The sequence below is a fragment of the Panulirus ornatus genome, chromosome 48 (assembly GCF_036320965.1).
Source record: "Panulirus ornatus isolate Po-2019 chromosome 48, ASM3632096v1, whole genome shotgun sequence".
Taxonomy (NCBI): domain Eukaryota; kingdom Metazoa; phylum Arthropoda; class Malacostraca; order Decapoda; family Palinuridae; genus Panulirus; species Panulirus ornatus.
Genome location: NC_092271.1, coordinates 27645441 through 27669194, shown reverse-complemented (window position 1 = coordinate 27669194; position 23754 = coordinate 27645441). Strand labels below are relative to the sequence as shown.

General features: G+C 37.1%; 4 protein-coding genes across 9 annotated transcripts in view; 2 read left to right on the top strand and 2 right to left on the bottom strand.

Annotated features, from left to right (window-relative positions):
* Positions 1 to 10586, bottom strand: part of fzr (fizzy and cell division cycle 20 related) — a 39290-nt gene extending 28704 nt beyond the window's left edge. The window contains exon 1 of one of the 2 annotated variants that reach the window (XM_071690329.1): positions 10391 to 10586. In XM_071690329.1, coding sequence (XP_071546430.1) covers positions 10391 to 10451 — 61 coding nt within the window. In that variant the 5' untranslated portion in view covers positions 10452 to 10586. Of the gene's footprint in view, positions 1 to 1800; positions 1918 to 10390 lie in introns of those variants that run through there. The other variant, XM_071690331.1, reaches the window with a different exon arrangement.
* Positions 5847 to 10143, top strand: LOC139763908 (L-selectin-like). Its single transcript, XM_071690336.1, has 5 exons — positions 5847 to 5909; positions 6889 to 6983; positions 7560 to 7736; positions 8065 to 8233; positions 8915 to 10143. Exons 1-5 carry the CDS (start codon positions 5902 to 5904, stop codon positions 9114 to 9116), a joined length of 651 nt encoding a protein of 216 aa, XP_071546437.1. The 5' UTR covers positions 5847 to 5901; the 3' UTR covers positions 9117 to 10143.
* Positions 10587 to 10744: 158 nt separating the features above from the next.
* On the top strand, positions 10745 to 18074 carry LOC139763907 (uncharacterized). Its single transcript, XM_071690335.1, has 3 exons — positions 10745 to 10923; positions 12762 to 12861; positions 15449 to 18074. Exons 1-3 carry the CDS (start codon positions 10901 to 10903, stop codon positions 16556 to 16558), a joined length of 1233 nt encoding a protein of 410 aa, XP_071546436.1. The 5' UTR covers positions 10745 to 10900; the 3' UTR covers positions 16559 to 18074.
* The window catches only part of LOC139763901 (glutamate receptor-like), a 52887-nt gene continuing 46462 nt past the window's right edge, over positions 17330 to 23754 (bottom strand). For 2 of the 5 annotated variants that reach the window (XM_071690319.1, XM_071690317.1), the window contains 5 exons: positions 23520 to 23740; positions 23069 to 23288; positions 22026 to 22173; positions 21097 to 21211; positions 17330 to 19050 (listed from right to left, as the gene is read on the bottom strand). In XM_071690319.1, the coding sequence (XP_071546420.1) occupies positions 18958 to 19050; positions 21097 to 21211; positions 22026 to 22173; positions 23069 to 23288; positions 23520 to 23740 (797 nt within the window). In that variant the 3' untranslated portion in view covers positions 17330 to 18957. Of the gene's footprint in view, positions 19051 to 21096; positions 21212 to 22025; positions 22174 to 23068; positions 23289 to 23519; positions 23741 to 23754 lie in introns of those variants that run through there. The other 3 variants (XM_071690318.1, XM_071690320.1, XR_011716288.1) reach the window with 3 other exon arrangements.

Genomic DNA, 23754 nt, shown 5'->3' with positions numbered 1-23754 from the left:
TAAATATGATGTATGGAATGGTACAAAACCCATTCATTACTGGCAAATAACTATCATATAACACCACTAAAATCAAAAGATGCCATGAATGAAATAAAATAAAAGAGGAAGCATCAAAGGTAAAAAACTAGTCTTTAATTCATCATCTTCATGTATTATAAACATTATGGACTATGAAAACATTAAACTGAAAAGATATATACACAATGCATCAATACAATCAGCCAGGTTATGGAAGATATAAAGGCCTGAAGGCCTTGGCCTTAAATAAATAACCTTACTGATGACAGTACAGCCTGATTCATCTTGGGATGAGTTGGCTAGTGAAAAGCTACAGTGATTCATATACATACCTCAAGAGATTATGATGAAATAAGTCACCTTAAGATCAACTTTATCAAGATAAATTATGATGTGGCATAACTAATCAGCTAATACAGGTATGAACAACCAGTAACGATGAATAAGTAGGGTAATTCAGCTGGTTGCAAAAATTAACGAAACTGCTATGGTTCTTTCTATTGATGAAGCCATCAACTTCAAGAATATGACCTATGATCTTTAACAAGCGTATTACTTACTTTTACAATGATTAACTCCACGTTTTCCTGATACACTACTACAGCCTTATCTAATACTGTTTAATACCTATGACGAGATAAATTCGTTTTCTGCAGGTATTTCTGTAATCACAACAGACTATGTAAGGCAATCAAAATGTAATAGAACATTTCCTAGAACTAATTTCAATGCAGAGTAAAATTAGACTCATCATATTTTCTATAACCCTACATTGTCACTGCAAAACAAAATCACTCAAAATCTGAAACTAAAAACACAATTCAATTCAAATCTGTCTTTTACCCATGAATTATCTTAATATTCAGTATACTGTTATATATACTTGGTACACCCACAACCTGGCATTACTATCATAACCTGGCATTACTAAGATAAACAAACAGAAAACTGACGGTGACTATTCACGACACTATTCAACCTCCTACACGCAGCCATTCCACATGATCCCCAGCAGTAAAACATATAAACATTGAAACATTCATATCATACATTCAGGCAAAAGAGGAAGGTCAGATGAGGGTTTTCAAACATTCTGTTCCACCTACTTATATGTTAACCCCCTATATTTTTCCTGGTCATGATACTCGCCAACAATTCTTTACATTATATGTTAACATAGAATGCTTGAAATCTAGTCCACAATTATTATTTTAGTACCTAAACACTACACAAAAACCAAAAACAAAGCTCTCAATATCCAAAGGCATCGAAGTGGGGTAGCTAGCCTGGTAAGTATCTACATTTGTATCCTATCAAGCCAGTCAACATTATTTAACTCTCCTTTAGACGCAAAAGGAACGTCGGCACGATAGCATATAATCCATTGGTGTTGATATCTCTCGAATCTATCGGCATAATAACCAATACGACAAACATAAGTTTGACAAACCTCAAAACACACTTAAAGCCGTACTTAACGCCTTTCGGTGATTTCCTTACTGCTTATATACAGATGGCATCCTACAACGTATAATTTGCATTAACTTAAGATATTACAGCATACACACACACACACACACACACACACACACATATATATATATATATATATATATATATATATATATATATATATATATATAATGAAATATTTTTTCTAGCTTGGGAATGTTTTGAGGAACAGCTGTCATTTCACTCGCTACACTATTAAAATTACAAAAAAGTTTGGTTGAGTATTGACACTGTACGTTCATCATTTCAATTATAAGCACAACTTACCTTATAATACACATATAGGCATAACAAATTATAGTAAAATAGGGGAAACCCGTCCCCTAGTGTCACTAACGGACAAGGTAAACAAGAAAAGCAATATGGCGTCTGTTTTGATTTTTGGCCTTAACTCGTACGATTCCCTGAATTTTTTGCTAATTTCAATAAAGGAAATATACTTCACAGATAAATTGCAGAAATAATTTCATCAAGTCTCATATCTAATAACTTTTACGTTGCTTCTTAATTAGTTCAAGAGTCTTTTGGGATATTCACAATTCTTAAGTAAACTTTATTTGAAACATTCGAACAGGGGTATCTGGCGGGAACTTCTCTTCCTCTTCCGTATTGAATAAGGTCGAAAATCCTACAGTTTCATTATGCATTCGGGTTTATATATCATAAAACAACGACCTCATGCTGTGCTTGATGCATTGACATATATAGCTTTTGATACTACTATCTCAAAATCAAAGTTTCTTCTAATGTCGATTTTACTATACGATCTCGCTTTAAGTTCTGCTTAAATTCTGTTGAAGACATATATAACTGATTGATATGAAAGCAGTGCTGTAAATTGTAATAAATGACATTGGAAACGTAAATGGAAAATGACTTTCGTAAAGTGTTCAAGGGTGTAGAAAATATGAATGTGGAGGGTGTACTTCCGTATCAATATGCTGTCCGTTATATAGCAATTATCACAAAAAATAATGCAATTTATATATTCTTTACATAACAAATGTGAGTAGTTATTGAAATATTGGAGAAACGATATTCTCGAGAGGACTTTGTTGCTAATAAAAATTTTCTTGACAGACCTCCTTAACTTGATCCACTTTCATATTGCTTTCTCGTTTGTGCAAATTTCCAAATTTATCGCTTTTCAATGATAACTAAAAATGTTTAACATAATTCACCAATGGCTGCAGACACAGTTAAAAATATTTGAACCTTTGTGAGTCACCTTTTCCTATAGTGACAATACTACTACTACTACTACTACTACTAATAATAATAATAATAATAATAATAATAATAATAATAATAATTTTTTTTTTTTTAATTTTCCAAAAGAAGGAACAGAGGGGGCCAGGTGAGGATATTCCAAAAAAAGGCCTAGTCCTCTGTTCTTAACGCTACCTCGCTATCGCGGGAAATGGCGAATAGTATGAAAAAAAAAAAAAAAAAAAAAAAAAAAATAATAATAAAAGTACTAATAATATTTTCGAATATATCATTTGACCAAGTTATCTACGCATGGCTACACAAAAGCATGAACTTTTCATTTGTCCGCGTGAAATGACCGTAATGTAATAATACACATCCAAACTGATACTGAAAACCTGGACTGCCCCTTCAACTATAAGGGTAAAGACGCTAGTTTAAAAATGCTTTACAAAAAAAAAAAAAAAATCGCGATGGAGTTCACTAAATGAACACAAATCGAAACCAACGGAAGATTGTGTTTTTAACTCACCTCCCTCCATCAAGGAGCAATCATCACCCATCAATATCATTTGTTTTTCCAAGGTGAAGGAAATTACACGTCAGCAAAGTTAACTAACCTAGGTTTACGTTGCTACAGTATTCAGTTACATAACTTTGGACGTTACCAGATATTCAAAATGATGACTACGAAAAGTCTATCTACCTCTAACATGACTTACCCTAACCAGGAGTTTCCCTACATCTGTTCAGGTTAATCCATGTTCAAACTGCAATTAAAATCTTTATGGAAAAGATGTATGATATTGACGTTTGACGTACGTATCTAGGAAAGGTTTCATATTATATATATATACATATATATATATATATATATATATATATATATATATATATATATATATATTTTTTTTTTTTTTTTTTTTTTTTTCATACTATTTGCCATTTCCCGCGTTAGCGAGGTAGCGTTAAGAACAGAGAACTGGGCCTTAGAGGGAATATCCTCACCTGACCCCCTTCTCTGTTCCTTCTTTTGGAAAATTAAAAAAAACAAGAAAGGGGAGGATTTCCAGCCACCCGCTCCCTCCCCTTTTAGTCGCCTTCTACGACACGCAGGGAATACGTGGGAAGTATTCTTTCTCCCCTATCCCCAGGGATAATATTATATATATATATATATATATATATATATATATATATATATATATATATATATATATATATATATATAGAAGGCGACTAAAAGGGGAGGGAGCGGGTGGCTGGAAATCCTCCCCTTTCTTGAAGAAGGAACAGAGAAGAGGGCCAGGTGAGGATATTCCCTCAAAGGCCCAGTCCTCTGTTCTTAACGTTACCTCGCTATCGCGGGAAATAGCGAATAGTATAAAAAAAAAAAAAAAAATATATATATATATATATATATATATATATATATATATATATATATATTTGAATACGATAGCATATTTAGTTATTAATCTTCTCATATTCTCTAATCTTCTTAGTATTATTCTATCATTAAGTGGGTATCCAAACACCAGATGTTCTAAATCATCCATCTATTCCAATCAAGCTTTCACCTTCACAGAGCCATCATCAGGAATCTACAAAAAGAGAATGGAGGAAGGCAAGCAAGTATGAATATGTATATGTGTATATATGTACCTTTACATTGTATATGTGTATGTATATGAATGCATGTGTATATGTTGACATGTACTATATGCATGTGTATGTACTTGTATGTATATATGTGTGTATTGGAAAGGATCACAATTTTGCGCGTGATCAAGATATTCCTATGAGTCCGTGTAATTATCACATCATCAGGGGAGACACAAGAAATATAACGGTCAGTTGATATACATCGAAGAGACGAAGCTAGGACGCCATTTGGTAAACATGTGATTGTTTACCAAATGGCGTCCTAGCTTCGTCTCTTCGATGTATATCAACTGACTGTTATATTTCTCACTTGTGTCTCCCCTGGTGATGTGATTATTACATGAAAGTGCACTTGGGAACTTTTCGTGTTTAATTTTCCCCGTGGACTCATAGGAATATGTGTGTATAAGAGTGGATGGGTTTTTCATCGTCTTTCCTGGCGCGACCTCGCTGACGCGGGAAACAGCGATCAAGTTTAATAAGTGATAATGATAATAACAATATATATATATATATATATATATATATATATATATATATATATATATATATAAATATATATATATATATATATATATATATATATATATATATATATATATATATATATATATATATATATATATATATATCACTTTGTCGCTGTCTCCCGCGTTAGCGAGGTAGTGCAAGGAAACAGACGAAAGAATGGCCCAACCCACCCATATACAAATGTATATGCATACACGTCCACACACGCACATATACATACCTATACATATTAACGTATACACACACACACACACACACACACACACACACACATATATATATATATATATATATATATATATATATATATATATATATATATATATATATATATATATATATATATATATACAGATATATACATACACAGTCATATACATATATACACATGTACATAATTCATACTTGCTGCCTTTATTCATTCGCCATTTCCCGCGTTAGCGAGGTAGCGTTGAGAATAAAGGACTGACCCTCAGAGAGAATATCCTCACTTGGCCCCCCCCCCCTTCTTTGTTCCTTCTTTTTGGAAAGTTAAAAACAGGAGGGGAGTAACTACCAAAATTTCCCTCTAATTGAAAGCCTAAGGATGACGCTGTTTATCCTTGGAGTAAAGCCCTGAGGCAGCATTTGTTTACGTTCTCTGATGGTAACGGAATACCCGTTGGATATTATCGATGTTTCCAGTTCATTCCATTAATTACGTATCTCCTCGCATACATCTATTTTACTCTAGTAGTACAGTAATAGCAAACAACTGGAACAAACGTTATACCAGAGTTACTTACTGCCATCAAAAGAGTTCCAATGTTTTTATTCTAAGAATGAGCAATCCATGGTAAAAGTAATCGCCTTAGGCAAGATATTGTGAGGTCAGAAGGTGAACGAGGAGTTATCAGGGGAGACTGAGACAGATACTGTTAGTTTACCTGAGGTCTCCAAAGGTTAACGAAGCACTGGAACCAAATGGCCAGGTGAGTGGGTTATCAGAAGCCAACAGCCACATTTATGGAAGATATTGTTCTCGGAGAACAACCCTGAGCGGGTGTCGGATTAGGTTAATCTCAATTTATCTTCCTTATGCTGCGGCCTAGGCGAGGTATTATAGCCACTAGACAAACTACAATGAACTTAATTATAGATGAGTATGAACCAAGGTACAGTGGTGGGATGAAGAGCCCAGATATATGGCATATAGGCACAAGCACAGTAATGGCTGGGTCAGTACCCGATTATGTGGAGTATAGTAATATGTAACTAGGCCTAAGTTGGATCAGTTTGTAGGTTCACACATAACTTGTTGAATCAGAACATACAAATATGGACTAAACGCTGATACAAGAGTCAGTTACAGAGGTATACTGACAACCCTATCTATTCAATACATTGATATATCTACAGTACAGGATTGGTCAGTACCCGTGTATATGAATTGTAGAATACAGATGGTTTTGGTCCTAGAGATGGGCTGAGGGCTGTTTGTATTCAGGACGCATACGTACACAAATTCACTTTTGAACAGAAAGTGTTATACGAGTCAGTCACAGAGGTGGGCCAAGTGCCCACTGTAATATATAGAACAGATAGGAGGGTAGTGTATTAGGCCAGTGACAGAGGCTTGCAAAGCTTAAGTACGTCAGTGTCAAAAACGTTTGGACATAAGTGACGGTAGACAGCATTTGTAACCAGTAAGTCTGAATACATGTATACTTTCATACTGACATCATTATGTATATGATATTTACTTCACTACAAATGTTTATCTCAAATAATAGACCCTATCCACAATACTTTAAGGTGCCTAAATTACTTGTATCGTACACAAATACTACTACTACTCCCCTTCAAAACCACAGATCACTTGCGCCTTTTCGTCTCTGATAGACTCGCATGACTTAACTTTCGTATTACTTGTGTGTTATATTGTCTATTTACACCCGTCGTCTTTAACAGGTTGAAGGTGTTATTGTCAATAGGACTGTGGGTGTGTCTGGCGGGAGGAACAGGCAAGCTTCTTGACCAGCCCGTCTTACACCTCTGCCTCAATAGTGAGTTATTTTTCCTTTTTTTTCGTTATTGTTGTGGTAATGTGGTATTTTTTCTCGTTTATTCCCTCATCTATTTTTTCCCTTCTCTAATTGCCATTCCGAATTTTCTTGTTTTGTCTTTTAACCTATAGGACGCTTTTCTCCCATTTTAAACAAAACAATGTTTTAGTATCGTATTTTAACCTAACGCTTCAGGAAATCTTTTGTTGTAGTTTTTGTTAGGCATTAGATAAAACTGTATCTATAGCTGTTACTGTTCTACTGCCCGGTTTTCATACTTGTTTAGTATGTCCACCATCGTTGCTCTCCATTTTGTACGCTATTTTTTCACGACATATAGTCACTTTAAAGTCACAAGTGTTTTCTGCTGTATCCAGCCATTTCGACTGTATCTTGCCCACATTTTTTTCAGGTCATCAATTGTTTTCAATTCATGTGGTTTGTTTCTCGTTTCTTTCCCTCTTTCCTTTAATTTTTTCTTGAAAAAGTCTATCTTTCTCTACAAGTTTTTTTTTTTTTTTTACCAATATAAGGCAGTTTTTCTCATCTCACCTCCTCTCCTTCCCCTCTGCTCAGGGCCGACCCATGCCATCCTGGGGACTCATCGCTACTATTTTTCGTGGCGTGACTTCCCTACAGCCTACCAGAACTGGCTGAGCGCCCGTAACTGGTGTCGCAAGCGGTGTATGGACCTGGTGTCCTTTGAGAAGCCGCAGGAGTACTTCATGTTGAAGAGGAACATGCTAGCTGACGGTGAGTTTTGAGGGAAGTGAGGTTGTGATGGGATAAACACAAGTTAGATAAAATATTTACGGGCTGATCTTCAGGAAAGAATCACTGAAGAAATAGCAATAGGATCAACGGCAGACAATTTCGTATTTCTGTAACTTGAAAAAGAAATTTAATGGTCCATTTTCTTTTATGGGAACTCGGTATTTAGGGTAGGCTGTCAGTATGGCGATTTTTCGTGTGAAGAATCTATTCAGTTCTGGAGTCATGCAGCATGAGTTTAATATTTCTGGATTTAGTTCGACAAGGGATATTATTTCATTACATGTCTGATCCTAGTCTCATCCTGCAGGCATCAGATACCTGTGGACGTCAGGACGTCGGTGTGACTTCTCCGAGGCGTGCCAGAGGCCTGACTTGCAGCCTGTTGACGTCCACGGTTGGTTCTGGTCGGGCTCCAGCGTCAGGATGAGACCCACGACTCATCGGGCACCCGACAACGACTGGTCCCACACTGGCGGGTGAGGAGGGTTGTACGCTGTATTGTGTTGGACCACGCTAGACCTGCACCAGACTCTGTAGTTATTTCCATACAGCTGCCAGCTTACCCATATTGACACAAACGTCATCTCTCCCCCGAATCAATGGCTGTAAATGTTTACTCTGTAACTGCAAGTGTTGAGACTGATCTCACTCAGTGTTGCCTGCCTCCCAGTTGACAGATTCCTTCTTGAAGGGGCAGAGACGTCACTTTCCCATGCAGAAGAAAGTTTCTTGGTGTCCATATGCTTTATCAATGCTCCTCAGCCAAGCGCGTACCTAGAATTTGGTCAATGGTGAGGGGTGGGGCAACTATTAACTCACAAAGATAATGATAAAAACTATAAAACGAATGTTCACGCAGCCGCCCCCTTCCCCATGCATACATCCCTGTCGCCAGCTCCGTTGAAATGCAGATATTCAAGTACTGTGACGCCTTCCCTTGTACTGCATTAACAATGACCATAATTCTCTCCTCAGGGAAACGCTTGCCTGTGTCTAGAACGTAGCGACTTCCCCAGCACCCTGGATGTCCCTTTATATCTCACCATCATCTGGTCCTTCTTTCCTCCAGCATTCCTTTTAGCTTACCTTCTTAACACACCTCACAGTGCCATTTCCTTACTTCCCTATGTCTTCTCTCAGCACCTCTTCCACCCCAGGTTTGGTGTACCGCAACCGGACAACCGTGAGTGCGCGACAGGGCAGAGGAACGAGTCGTGTATGGCGGTGCTTAACAATTATTACAACGACGGGGTACGTTGGCACGACGTCGCCTGCCACCACCGCAAGCAGTGGGTCTGCGAGGATTCGCCACTGCTCCTCAACTTCGTCAGGAGGATGAATCCTCACCTCCGTCTGTAACGCCTGTAGAGACAATTTTGGAGACCACGCCTTCCTCAGAACCAAGCCTTCTCATCATGTGGCAAGACCGATCACTCCTTGATAGCAATTCATTTAGAAAGAGGCGAAAGAGATCTCGCAATTTCATCCGCTGAGCCTTCTCAGAGTGCTGCAGTTGGCGTTTAGAGGGAAGAGATAGGAGGAGGTGCTGTCAGCAGAGGAGAAAGTGAGGAATGTGTGAACAGACGTCCCCACGGTGAGACAATGTAGCAAGTGAAGTGGATGATAAGCAGGAGGGAGATCGAAGGTTGTAAAGGCCTGGTCATGAAGATGAGGAATATGAGTAGGATATCTAGCTGGCCGTCACCGTTTGTTGAAAAACAAAGAAGTTGTATGTCTCGTCATATCAAGGAATAATGAAGAAATTAGAAAAGGGACAGGTCTCACTGGCCATATCAAAAAATAGGTATTCAGAGATACTGAGATATGAAGACCCCTGCACAGAGGACCTCGGGGAGCAGGTGAAAGGATGGTTAGTGCAGCTCTGCAACAAGAGGTGAGACAGTTGAAGAATGTGACAACTGTGTAGAATGAAGCTAATAAACGAGGCGAGGTGAGGCAAACGAAAAAACATGGAGAGTTTAGGCCAGATAGCGTCAAAGTTACAACCTACGACGTTTACTACACAAGTTTTTGTTGAAACGCACAACGTCTACAAGCTACACACTTTTCTGTAGTCATATGTGAAGTACATTTATATGTGCAATGTAATGTAGGTATAAAGGAAAGAATACTAACATGAATAACTACCTGTCCATTATAAACTTAGAGCTATATAGGAAGAAATGAGTATACTCGCAATATATCTCTTCACGGTGAAGTGAAGGTTCTGCATATATATATATATATATATATATATATATATATATATATATATATATATATATATATATATATATATACATATATATATATATATAACAATGTGATGTTTTCTTAAATTCTTGTAGAAATGTAAAGATGACATTTATAACTTGACACCAGAAATAAATACAGTGACAGGGGCAAGTTAACTTATTGATCCTGATATAACAATAAAAAATACAGAATCAAACATCTATCAAGGCTATATTGTCACTGCCAGAAATGATAATGTAGGTTATAAGGGAGGTCTGAGTGAATCTGTGTATCAAAAGCCTGGACCAAGTTAACAAATTAATTATAGGAATGTATGAACAAATAAGGTTTCACAATGTAATGCTTGGTACAGCTGTAACTAAATATAGAACTCTTACCTCCCATACCAGCAACACACAGGGCTGGCGACTCAGACCAATAATAGAGGTACTTGCTCATTTCAGTCTTATCGTTACACACTTAATAAAACCATGGTGGATAAGAGCTGCTGAGCATAAGCCAATCTTTCCCGTAACAAACACTGTTTTTCTCAAGTTTATTTACATTTCTGGACTTTTATACTATTGTTTACATATCGTGATGAGGACGTATTCAACAAAGAACATAAATTCAGTTGAATATATTGTCTTGAATAGAGATATTAAAAAATCTATGTAACAATACAAAAAATGAGTGATTGAATAGTATCATAAGATATAGTTAACTGATAAAGTAATCCTATTATAAACAATTTTGTAAGAAAAAGAAAACTTCTGCAAATCTGAATTCAGATACTTAATCCAAATGCGGTACTAGCGTATACTCTGGCCAGCTGTAGAGAGGAGGCTGAAGGCTCCACTGAAATAGATTAAGAAGATTTAATTTATGACTGTAGACCCTGAGCTGCAATGAATATCTTACCTAAAAAGAGGTTAGTTGATATGACACTTTTCTTACATCCAAGTGAAACTGAAACCAAGCTTCGAAACTGTGGTAAAATCACCAACCTTAAGTGAATTTAAAGATCACAGTTATGAGAAAATGAAAAGTTGTTACCTCTGATAAACATTCAGATATGACACTTAATTGTGAAAGCCAGTATTTCACAGCATTACCCTTAATGCTACATGCAAATCTTGAATGGTTAATGATTTTGGGGTGATTCATCAGTTTAGCTCCGCATCGATTTGCATTGAATATTGAATGATTTTGTGCTGCAGAGATAGTGTAGGGTTTAGAGAATATAACTGGTTTAGAGCATGATTTAGGTTACCATTTTATTAGACGACATTGTGAAAATAATCAGGGAAAGTGAGGGATTAAGTATAGTTTAAGTATCAGTAAAGGTTTTCTTGATTTTCAGCATTTTAGTGGAAATATACTATTCACATTTGTGAAACAGTACCATTGAAGTGGCAATGGATGTTAACTGTCAAAAGACACTTTGTGTGATCATGTGATCCTCAGCAGCAATTGAATATGATTATGTATACGGTATTTTTATCATTTCTACGACTAAGTGATATTAAAATTGTGTATATAGCATCTGTTGATATTTTACAAGCTTATTACTTACTGGTACTTTTATTTCATCCCACATTACCCCTGATATACTTAACCATTATGGCCTTATTTGATATTCAGCAAGGTATGTGGTAGTGCTCAAATTTATGCTTAGCAATTATTATAGCAGACTGTAAACACTACACTAACAATGCAAAACAAAACTCATCAGTACTCAAAGGTAATAGAGATGTGGAGAAAAACTGGTAAATTATCTAATTTTGCTGTATGGCCTTTGAATCATTTTGATGGAATTCATAAAGTTCTTGGTAAGAAGAACTCCTCACTTATTGATGATCTCTGTAGCTTGTTTTAATCTTTATAAACTTTCTACAGCTCTTTACCTTTAACTGCGACTGATAAGTCAAATGATTTTAAACCAATAACTGTTCTGATTGTTTATTGTAACATTTGTTGGTGTTAGTTCATCAGTCTTTTTGAAGAGCTTCTTTCTCGAAAGGAGACCAACATTTCCCTACTATTGATTGCAGCACATCCTTGGAGCAACAGGAGTCCCATAGATATAAATCCTGGGGTTATATAATGTTAATGAAAATAGATACGATGTATGTTTGTTAAAGTAGTACAAGTCTGGCTCATACCCTGCAACTACGGCTTTACAGAATGAATTGTTTATGTTTCCCAAAGTAATAATACTGTTTAAGATGTAATGAATAGGAATATTCAGTTCATAACTTATATTAAATGTTTTTCACTAAAGATATTAAATGTACCACACCTGATTGGCCAAATGAGCATATGCTTAATTCGTTATATGTTTTGAAAATAGAAATAAAAGATGGTAGAAAATTTCTCGATATATTTGTGTGTTGATTATAAAGGTTGTTTAATGCAAGTTTCATCACACTAAAGCTTTGATGTGGATAAGGATTAGTGTGACCGCCATTTTCTAGTTTCCTGTGTTCAAGATCCTTTCATTACTTTTTGTTTACAAATGTGTTTGTGCTTAGAATATCTAGTAATGAAACTGGAGAAATTCTTTCTCATATATATAAAGTGGACAGGCTGGATGAGGGAGTTTCATATCCTCTGATTATATTAGGTTTAATTGTGATTATGATTATGTATTGTGATTGTGATTATGTATTTACAGGAATAGTTTTGAAAGTCTAACCCTTATAGATTTTTGATTAATGAGATAGAAAATTCAGTCTGTGTAGATTGTTCAGCATTATTTCATTGCAGATGGCATGTACGGACCAAGGATAATATTGCTCGCGTACGTCGTGATGAAGCTCAAGCAGCAGAAGAAGAGAAACAGAGGGTGCAGAGGGCCAAACTTGCTGTGAGGAATTGTTTTCTAATTTTTAGATGAAACATCCTTTAGTAGAGTAGAGACAGTGGAAGGCAATTATAACAATTGATTTTCATATGAATAACATGAGGAAAATGATTTTCACTTAAGCTAATATATTTGATAATTTGAGTACAAAGCTCTTTTATACTTATATTGATTTGTATAATTCATGTTAATTTTCATTATTATTTTCATAAAGTCTGTAAAAGTTTTGTTACTATAAAGTTACATAGTCCTGTGTAGTAAAGTTCGGCAGTGCTCAATTTACTGTCTTTTCAAAATGCCTTTGTTGTCAGGATGTTGAAAGTTTGTCTGTATCTATTTCTGTTTGTTTGTACCTCATGTTTTGTGTTCTGAATTCAAGCTAAACCTTGTTGAATCTCCTCCAGGCCCTTTCAATAATTTTTCCATTTCTGCATTTAGCTCCAGGGCTGAAACAGGGATTGATTCAGACTCTAGTAACACTTTGGCTTATATAAAAGAACAAAGCTATCTGAGATGGTCAGCTCATCATGGATTTAACAGAACAGACCCCTGTTGCAGTATCATTTTAACTTTTTTATTTTAGGAAAATTTTATAAGTTTACAGACTAGTTGTCTTATGAAAGGTATGACAAAATACCCATTTTATGATAATCTTAAGGAAAGTTGAGTTCTATTTCGGATGGATGTTTGCAACTGAAGTCAATTATCAGATTTGTCAGTTTGTGCTTCTGTGTCAAATTCCATCAACATTTGTAGGTCATGCAGTTTTTCTATGAGCAGTGGATGTCTTATTTTTTCTTTTTACTGAAAATTGTCATTACTCTTGATTGGAGTAAGTACAAGGCATGCAGATCTTTTCCTCTAAAACTGATTTTTAATTTGTAGATGTTTGCAGTTCCTTTCCATCTGTATCTGTATATGAAAGAATTTGAGTACTGTACAGTTATATGAAGGCAAGACCTCCTTCCGGGTTCTTTTCAGAGAAATTTATTTTGACTTTAAAAGCCTGTCTTCTTGACCCTCTTGTTGTTGCAAATAGAGAATTTCTTACTTAGGAAAGTCCATCTTTTGCATGTTTGTAGGTTTTTCATTTTTATGCAAAGTTAGATTTCATTTCCTTTGAAATTTAACAATCTTGATTAGTGGCTGTTATGTTTTGAAGGTCATTACTCTTACTCTCCAATCATAATGACAGTTTGAAGTTTTCCCAATGATTCATGATCATCAGCTTTTTGACTGAGAAACTTTATAGCATCTTGGCAGATAATAAGCAGCTCATCTAATATGTAAGCTTGTAACATCGTTTTCTACTTCTCTGAACAGCTGCTCTGATGATGCAAATGACTGATTTGTTGGTGTATAGAGTTCTGCTCACATATTTGTTGTGGTTCTAGTTCTTTATAAACATATGCGGCAGAGAATAAAGGAAGATGAATTATTCTCTCTTTCAGTATGATCTTAAGACTTAACCTTCCCTATCGTACACTGTGATGCTACAAAAGTATTGGTTACATGTATGGCTCCACCACCAGCTAGCTACTTTTATGCTTCTACCATTAGTGAGACTGTTATACTGTTTCATATGATTATTGTGTGAGTGTTGGCAGCTCAAGGATGGGTGATTGAAATGTTTGTATCTTTCCATACACTGCTAAATTTAAAGACTCAACATTCTTGGGCTTTTCCTAACAGTTAATGACCTGCCCCTTTTTAAAACAGGATTTCATCTAAAAATCTTTTTAGACGATTCCTTTGGAGCAAGAATTTCTTTGAAAAGATTTTACTCCTTTTCCTCTATTGACATTGATACAACTTTTGTCGAAGGTGACTTCTCACTCTTAGATTACCCTTGTGCAGGTGGAATCCAGTAACACTTTACATAGATATTACCTGTAAATACGCCCTCATGTAAAGAGAGAGGCATTTTCAAAACTGGGTTTGCACTTCTTGAATCGTTAATTGATTCTCTTTATTGATGGTAATGTATAGTGCCATGTAAGATGATTTAGATGATATTGTTCAAGTCATAGTTACATGTTTAGAAATAAAGTCATGGGGAGGTATTAAACATTAACTAATCATTTGAGAAATAATGTCCTAGATTAACATGTTTCATGGCACAGCAGTATAATTTTTGTTGTTAATGTAATATTCTAATCTGATTTTACTAGTAACTTTCATACATGTTCTTTCATTTTTTGTGTGCAGATTGGTGATTTTGCAAAATTAGCGCAGCTCTGTTGTCGGAGAGCCTGCATTATCTGTTTGAGAATTCATCTGAAGCATTTTAGCAATTATTCTGCTTGTCTATCTATTCTATCTATACCTCTGACAACTGTTCCCTTTGGGAACCCCATCAAGGGGGTGGCAACAGCAAAAGATTCTCTACTTATCCCTGATTTTACTTGCATCCTTTTCATACACCATTCTATGCTTTATTCTGCATTTTTTCAAATATCCTAAATTCCTGTTCAACTTTGTTGCATTAGTTCATATGTTTGTCTGTAAATCTCAAGATATCACCAAGTTGTAACTAAGAATATTTAAGATATTGGAAATTGTCTACTGTAAACATTGGGCTTTCTTTCAGGAGCAAGAAGCCAGAACAGCTTTCCTCAGGAATAAAGCTCGATCAAACTTTGATGGAGGGTATGGGGAAGCCAAGAAAGCACAAGAAGCTGACATTTATACTTCAGATGGAAATATAAACTTTTTCAAAGATCTAGAGGAAGGCAAAAATACCAAAGCATCTAATGAAGAGTATGAGGAAGAAAAAAAGGCTGAACAAGAAAAATATGAGAAGAAGATTGGCTATCTGACTTACTTAGGGCAAGACTCAGTTGAAGCAACTGGAGGCAAAGCTTGGTATGAACTTGATGCGGGTAAAGTTACACAAAAAGATGATGTGGATGTTGAGTTTCATGAAGTAGGGTTGAAGAGTAAAAATAGGCTTGACCCCATAAATGATATCATAAAATATACGGGTATGAAGATTGGTAAAACATACAAAATAACTCCAAAGTTGACAATAGATACAGCAAACTGCAGTGTTAACACTGTTCCAAATGAAGGGAACCAAATTCAAGGTAAGGCAAGTTCTCCAGAATATTTTAAATACCACTGTAAAAAAAGAAAGAAGCACAAAAAGGAACATAAAAAAAGAAAGAAACTCAAGAAAAGATGGCCACGTGAATATTCAAGTGATGATGATGAAAAGAAAATAAGAGACAAAGAGAGGCACAGAAATTCTAAGAGAGGAAAAGATAGTAGTAGTGATAATGATTCAGGTTTGAAAAAGAGAAGGAAAATTGGTGGTTGTAGAAAAAGTCATGAAAAAGACCAGTATAAACAAAAGTGTAAAAGGAAACACAAAAGCAAGAGCCGCAGTAGCAGTAGTAGTAATAACAGCAGTAGTATGTCGGGAAGCTCATCACAATCTAGTTGTGATGATGAGGAAATTGCCAAAGAAAAACAAAGAAAACTTGAAGTACTACGAGCAGAGAGACTTAAACGAGAGGCTGAGGAGAGACAGAAAGCCGAGAAACTTTTAGCTGGGAAAAAATCAGATTCAGCTGAAACCCCTTGCGAAATTAAACCTACCTTTCAACAGAAATATAATTCTCAGTATAATCCTTACATAGCACGCCAAAACCAAGAACCAAAGACTCTAGAAGCTGGGGTGAAGTACTGGCTTCAGTGAAGTATTTACTAAACATTATAAATCTGACTTTGGATTGTGCCTTAACCTTTTCAATCTCTCACAGTGTATGTGCTCATTTGTATGGGCAACCTCTCTATATGTACTAGTGTGCACTGCGATTTCCCATCACTGTTTCAAGGCTAGTTGTAGGAAGGGGTATGCTGGGGATGGGTGCCAAGTGCATTCACAGGAAAATAATGATCACTTATCCTTCAGACATGAGGGATGGATGTATTATGCAGTTTGAGTAGATGTTGCTGCCATGCAATAAAATTCTCTTATTTTTCTTTTTTTTATGTAAAATGCCTGTGAGGATTACTGGGTTAAAGATGTATCCCCTGTATTGTATGTGGGATGTCATACTGTAGTGGTCATGTTCTCCATCTTCACCTCATAAAGTGGGTTTATTGTTGAAGAATATCATCTGCAAGTGCTTAAAGCTGCTTGCCTCATCTAGTAACACTTGTTGATGTGAAGATTTCAACCGCTGAAGAGTGGTACAGGGCAAAGAGGATGCTATCTTTTGAGTTTCCTCCCAATGAATAATAAAAGTTGAAAATAAAATACATGTATTTTCAGATGGAATTCCAGCCATATTTGCACGTAGAAAGGCTTGGGCAGTACATAAGTAACCACCAGTAGCAAATCTCAATTGCATTCTACCCACCCCATGAAGACAAAAAGGGAAGCTTATGTATATATTAATGTAAGTGCCATGTATGTGTAACAGCCATTCATATTAGAATTTTAAGGTTTTATAAGAAAATACACTTTATTATAATAGCACAGTATATTTTCTTTTAAGAAAACAGTTTTTGTAATTATTTTTGTTCATTCATACCAATTTGTTTTACACATGGAAGTTTTTGTGGGGTTGAGCTTACACTTTTCTGGTGAACATTGGTTTTATTACTATTGTACATATTTTTCCGAAGGTCAGAGGAAGAATAGGCATGTAGAATTACCTGACGTTAGTAATTAGCAACTCCTTCATGTGTCAAGGAGTCAACCGTGAATGTAATACTTGATGAAGCTTGTATGATGTTTTCGCTCTTAGGAATTAACCTCTTGTCATTTACTTGGTGATTAATATCAATATTTTAAAAGAAAAGCCTTAGCATGTACATACAAGTGAAGCAAGAAATGTTGAAAAGGGTGATGAAATAGGTAAACTAGAATCTTTCAAAGGTAACAAAGGCTTGGGAATGTGTCAGCCTACCACAAGGAACTCTGTTGTCAATGAGGATCTTTAAAAGAAGCATAAGAAAAGAGAGTACGACCCCTCTGTCTTTTCATGAATGTACTTCTTTGAGTGATGAAAACTATCAAGACTGTCTGTATGACTTGGAAACAAGATTAGACTATATTTTACTGTAGATGCCTGCAGAGCTGTGTCTTGTGATAATATATGATGTATACCAACAAATATGGCTTGGATTACAAGCTTTATACATATACTGCAGGACTTGTACTATCCATGCATATTTTACAAAAAATAAAAATGATGTGAAAGCTATCCATCAGTATATCCATCGAGTTAATTTTAGTGTAAATAGGGTAGGTGGCCAGAAGTCCTATCCCTCAACTTCTCACTTCTCTTGGAGGAGTAACTAAATTATATATTCATACTTACACCAGGAACTCTTTCTAAGAAAGAGCTCTGGTGTTACCCAGGATTTCTTTTTACGAAAGATACACCCTGGTGTTACCCAGGATCTCTTTTTAAAGACTTCAGCCCAAAGCTTTTCTATTTCCAGTCGAGGGGAAATGTGGACTCCTGTGAAGTGAGAAGTTTTTTGATGAGACTGTACTCCCAATGATACAAACTTTATTTTTGAGTGGAATGGATGACTGCAGAGGATAAAGCAAAGTTCTTATTCAACGTTCTTGCTAGTGAGAGTTCCAAGGGCATTTATTTTGTCAGTGGCCTTTATGATGTGGGAAGGAGAGTTATGTGTGTATTGTACGTGATACCTAAAGTGGCTGGTCATCTGATGAGTGAAATCGGTTATCATTAAGTTTAATTGGAGGATGCAGGTTGGGTTTGTCTGCCAGGTTAGGAGGGTGATGATGGATTTTTGCGGGATTACAGACTTGCTCTTTTAACAAATCAGTAATCTAAACACGTGGTGTATTGCTGCCTGTTTTTGTAAAATGATTCCCTAGGTCCATGTTTGGGAGGGGCTTATGTTAATGACAGCCCATTCTCTGGTGTGCCAGTATTGACACAAGTTAGGTTTGTGTTTAAGTGTATAGGCTCATTTAGGTGAATGTGTATGATGTGAGTGCTGTTTGTTTATTGTTGCTCATGTAGTGTTAGGGAGCTGTGACATAAGTTTAAAGGTACCTGCACATGAGAGGACATTTACACCATGGTATGCTGGACTGAGGTTAGTATTTCATCTATTGCAGAAGCTGTAGGTAACCTCCAGTATGAATTCCATGAGAGAAATGATAAAACCCGCAGCTAACAGGTAGAATGCACTCTGTACCTGGAGGCAAATGGGAAAGGGAAATGTTTTAAGATTTGTGTCAGGTATGGTCAATGACAATGAATATCAAAGGACATTTTATATATATATATATATATATATATATATATATATATATATATATATATATATATATATATATATATATATATATTTATATATATATATATAAATAAAAAAAAAAAAATATATATATATATATATATATATATATATATATATATATATATATATATATATATATATATTTTTTTTTTTTTTTTTTTTTATACTTTGTCGCTGTCTCCCGCGTTTGCGAGGTAGCGCAAGGAAACAGACGAAAGAAATGGCCCCCCCCCCCCCCCCCCCCCATACACATGTACATACACACGTCCACACACGCAAATATACATACCTACACAGCTTTCCATGGTTTACCCCAGACGCTTCACATGCCTTGATTCAATCCACTGACAGCACGTCAACCCCTGTATACCACATCGCTCCAATTCACTCTATTCCTTGCCCTCCTTTCACCCTCCTGCATGTTCAGGCCCCGATCACACAAAATCTTTTTCACTCCATCTTTCCACCTCCAATTTGGTCTCCCTCTTCTCCTCGTTCCCTCCACCTCCGACACATATATCCTCTTGGTCAATCTTTCCTCACTCATTCTCTCCATGTGCCCAAACCATTTCAAAACACCCTCTTCTGCTCTCTCAACCACGCTCTTTTTATTTCCACACATCTCTCTTACCCTTACGTTACTTACTCGATCAAACCACCTCACACCACACATTGTCCTCAAACATCTCATTTCCAGCACATCCATCCTCCTGCGCACAACTCTATCCATAGCCCACGCTTCGCAACCATACAACATTGTTGGAACCACTATTCCTTCAAACATACCCATTTTTGCTTTCCGAGATAATGTTCTCGACTTCCACACATTCTTCAAGGCTCCCAGAATTTTCGCCCCCTCCCCCAACCTATGATCCACTTCTGCTTCCATGGTTCCATCCACTGCCAGATCCACTCCCAGATATCTAAAACATATATATTTATATTTATTTATTTTGCTTTGTCGCTGTCTCCCGCATTTGCGAGGTAGCGCAAGGAAACAGACGAAAGAAATGGCCCAACCCACCCCCATACACATGTATATACACATACGTCCACACACGCAAATATACATACCTATACATCTCAATGTACACATATATATACACACACAGACACATACATATATACCCATGCACACAATTCACACTGTCTGCCTTTATTCATTCCCATCGCCACCTCGCCACACATGGAATACCATCCCCCTCCCCCCTCATGTGTGCAAGGTAGCGCTAGGAAAAGACAACAAAGGCCTCATTCGTTCACACTCAGTCTCTAGATGTCATGCAATAATGCCCGAAACCACAGCTCCCTTTCCACATCCAGGCCCCACACAGCTTTCCATGGTTTACCCCAGACGCTTCACATGCCCTGGTTCAATCCATTGACAGCACATTAACCCCGGTATACCACATCGTTCCAATTCACTCTATTCCTTGCACGCCTTTCACCCTCCTGCATGTTCAGGCCCCGATCACTCAAAATCTTTTTAACTCCATATTTCCACTTCCAATCTGGTCTCCCACTTCTCCTCGTTCCCTCCACCTCTGACACATATATCCTCGTTGTCAATCTTTCCTCACTCATTCTCTCCATGTGACCAAACCATTTCAAAACACCCTCTTCTGCTCTCTCCACCACACTCTTTTTATTACCACACATCTCTCTTACCCTATTATTACTTACACGATCAAACCACCTCACACCACATATTGTCCTCAAACATCTCATTTCCAGCACATCCACCCTCCTGCACACAACTCTATCCATAGCCCACGCCTCGCAACCATACAACATTGTTGGAACCACTATTCCTTCAAACATACCCATTTTTGCTTGGAATATATATATATATATATTCCACATTTTCATATATGATATACATATATGTAATGTGTAGATGACAAACTTGAGACTGACTGATTGCTAGTGTTGGTGACTAACTTGTGTAAGAGTAAGGGCGATGGGGTCCCGCTGGGTTAGTTCCTGGCTGCAGGAGGTGGAATAGTACTGGTTCTTGATCTTCTCTACAATGCCGAACGACCTCAAGCGACGGAGCCTGTGGACACCACAACATAATCACGAAGATAATAGAAGACTTGACGTGTGTAACCTGAGGTAACTCACTAACGTGATTAAGATGACAACAGGGAATATGCTGACTATAAAGTCTGAGGTAAGTCACTAAGATGGTCACGAAGATAAGATAGATGTCTGCCTATGTCTCCTGAGGAAAATCACCAGTGATTGTGACGATTGCAGGAGATGCCACTTTGTTTTGTCTGTGCAGAACATTATGTGACAGCTGACTGGGGAGTACTATAAGGATTACCTTTAATGAATGTAGAGTCCTCAACTTTGTCTTTGTCCTTTTCTGATCATCAGAAACACAAAGGAATCTGCATGGGGAAAATAATCAGTGACTGCTTCATGCAATGCACATAGTTTTGTACAGTGACCTAAGGGTACTACAGTGCTTTTACTTTTGTTGTCTATCTAGTTTCCTGCAGTGCAAATATTTTTGTGCAGTGGTCTTATTATCCTGCAGTGCACGTAGTTTCGTTGAATGTATCTAATTTCTTACAATGCACTTACTTTTGTGCTGTGCTTGTAGTTTCTTGCAATGAACTAATTTCATGGAGAGTATTCTGCTGAGTTTTAGTCAAACTGTTTTTCATTTCATATGACTGATGGATATGCATATCTAGTCAATCCTGGTACACTGGCTGATACACATACCTGGTCAATTCAAAGGCATTGGCTAAAACATGCCAGGTCGACCTTGGCATACTGGTTAACTCGCATACTCGTACCTGGTCAACATTCATCATGCATATTCGACACATGTCTCGTCTGATTCACTTGAAACTCACGCCTGGTCGATGTTTTCCCTGAAGACAGAGTTCTGAGGGTGAGCCATGAGGTCGAGGTCAGCCTTTAGGACCTGGCGAGAAATGTGGAACCGGCAATCGGAGCTGGATTCGAACCTGGCAGCCCGACCCACACCAGAGGAGTACGTGTCTGTGGGATAGTGGTTAGGGAGAAGTAGTGAAGTAGAGACAGAGTTGACAGAGTAAAGAGGGAGATGTGCAGTAAATGAAGATGGAATGAAGTTACGAGGGAGCTGATGGAGTGAAGAGGGACTTGGTGATAAGAATGAGAGGAAGGCGCTGGCAACCCATCCTTCTTTCAACAGTTATCGGTGAAAAGTTGTCCTCCCTTAGCCATTATAGCAACAGTGAGACGTTAACACACACACACATAAAATCGGGTATCCTTTGATAATTAAGATACATAATACATAATTGATAATTAAGAGTGCAAAAGCTTTAGCGAAAAAAAATCACCGAGGGAGAATGCTGGAGGCATTAGAACAAAGCAACAAACTAATAAAAGAAAAGAAGAAACAAAATCATGACCGCCAATGAAGCAATTACCAACACTAACAAATACAGATAAAGTATATTAAGAAAATATGGCTATGAGACGGGAATAGTTTCAGTTGTAGCCTGAACGAATGACCCAATTAAAATTATTTGTATGAACTTTCATGTGATAAACAGTTAAAGAACACCTTGGTTAGCAGTTACAGTTAACTAGCATATAGAAATGTCAACAGCCGAAAGAGCAAGATTGAAATGTATGCAGACTGGCAAGACAAGCATAAGTAACGCGATGTATTTATAGCCCCACATCTTTGAGCTGGGTAAGAAAATGTCGTGAAGCATAAAAAATATAAAAATCCAAAATACTATAATTAAGAAAAAGGCATTATGTGTAACTTAACGAAGAAATAGCGATAAAAGACCAATAAACGAATTCTCGCAACAAACACAAGTAATAAGCTTACCAAAAGCAGTATTTAACTCACGCTAACACATCCATAACACCAAGGTAGACACAAACACGTGCTCACCTATGAGAGCGTATTTGCCTTGATGGATGAGCTGAAAGAAGTCCCACGTGTTGAGGAATGAGTCCTGGTGGAACTTGAGATTGGCAGCGATTGGACTGTAACTCTCAAAGTTCTGAGAAATTGACGGACAGTGAAACAAGCTGGCATTATGGGTGGGAATCAAACGTATTATAAGTCTTGAGATTTTAGTTAAAACGGGGTTCAGACCAACAACGGAATCCTGGGAAAATTATTCGAATGTCTTTTAATACGCTGTTAAGACTCTGGTATCTCGAGGGTATCTTAGGAAAAACCTGAAGATGTAACGGGGAAAAAATGACTGGCTAAAACTCTAAGTTCCAAAGGATGCCACAATATGTTGTGTTGGATGTAAGATAGCAATCAAGCATGTTTTTTTTTTGTCACTGTGATGTTAATCATAATTATAATATACAAGGAACATAAGACTCACCACAACAAAGCGGTAATACACAGTGTTCTTGCGGACGATCGGGGTGACGTCAGGAAGCCTGTCCATGAGGTGGGTGGCGGAGTCTATGGGTCGGGCGGTGCGGGGGACGGCCAGGAAGGCGATGATGTAGCCCTGGTAGAGGGCCACAACAGACACCACCACCAGGAACAGGCAGGAACACAACATCCGACCAGACCACGACGTACACCACGTCCTGCTGCCTGTCGGAACCCAG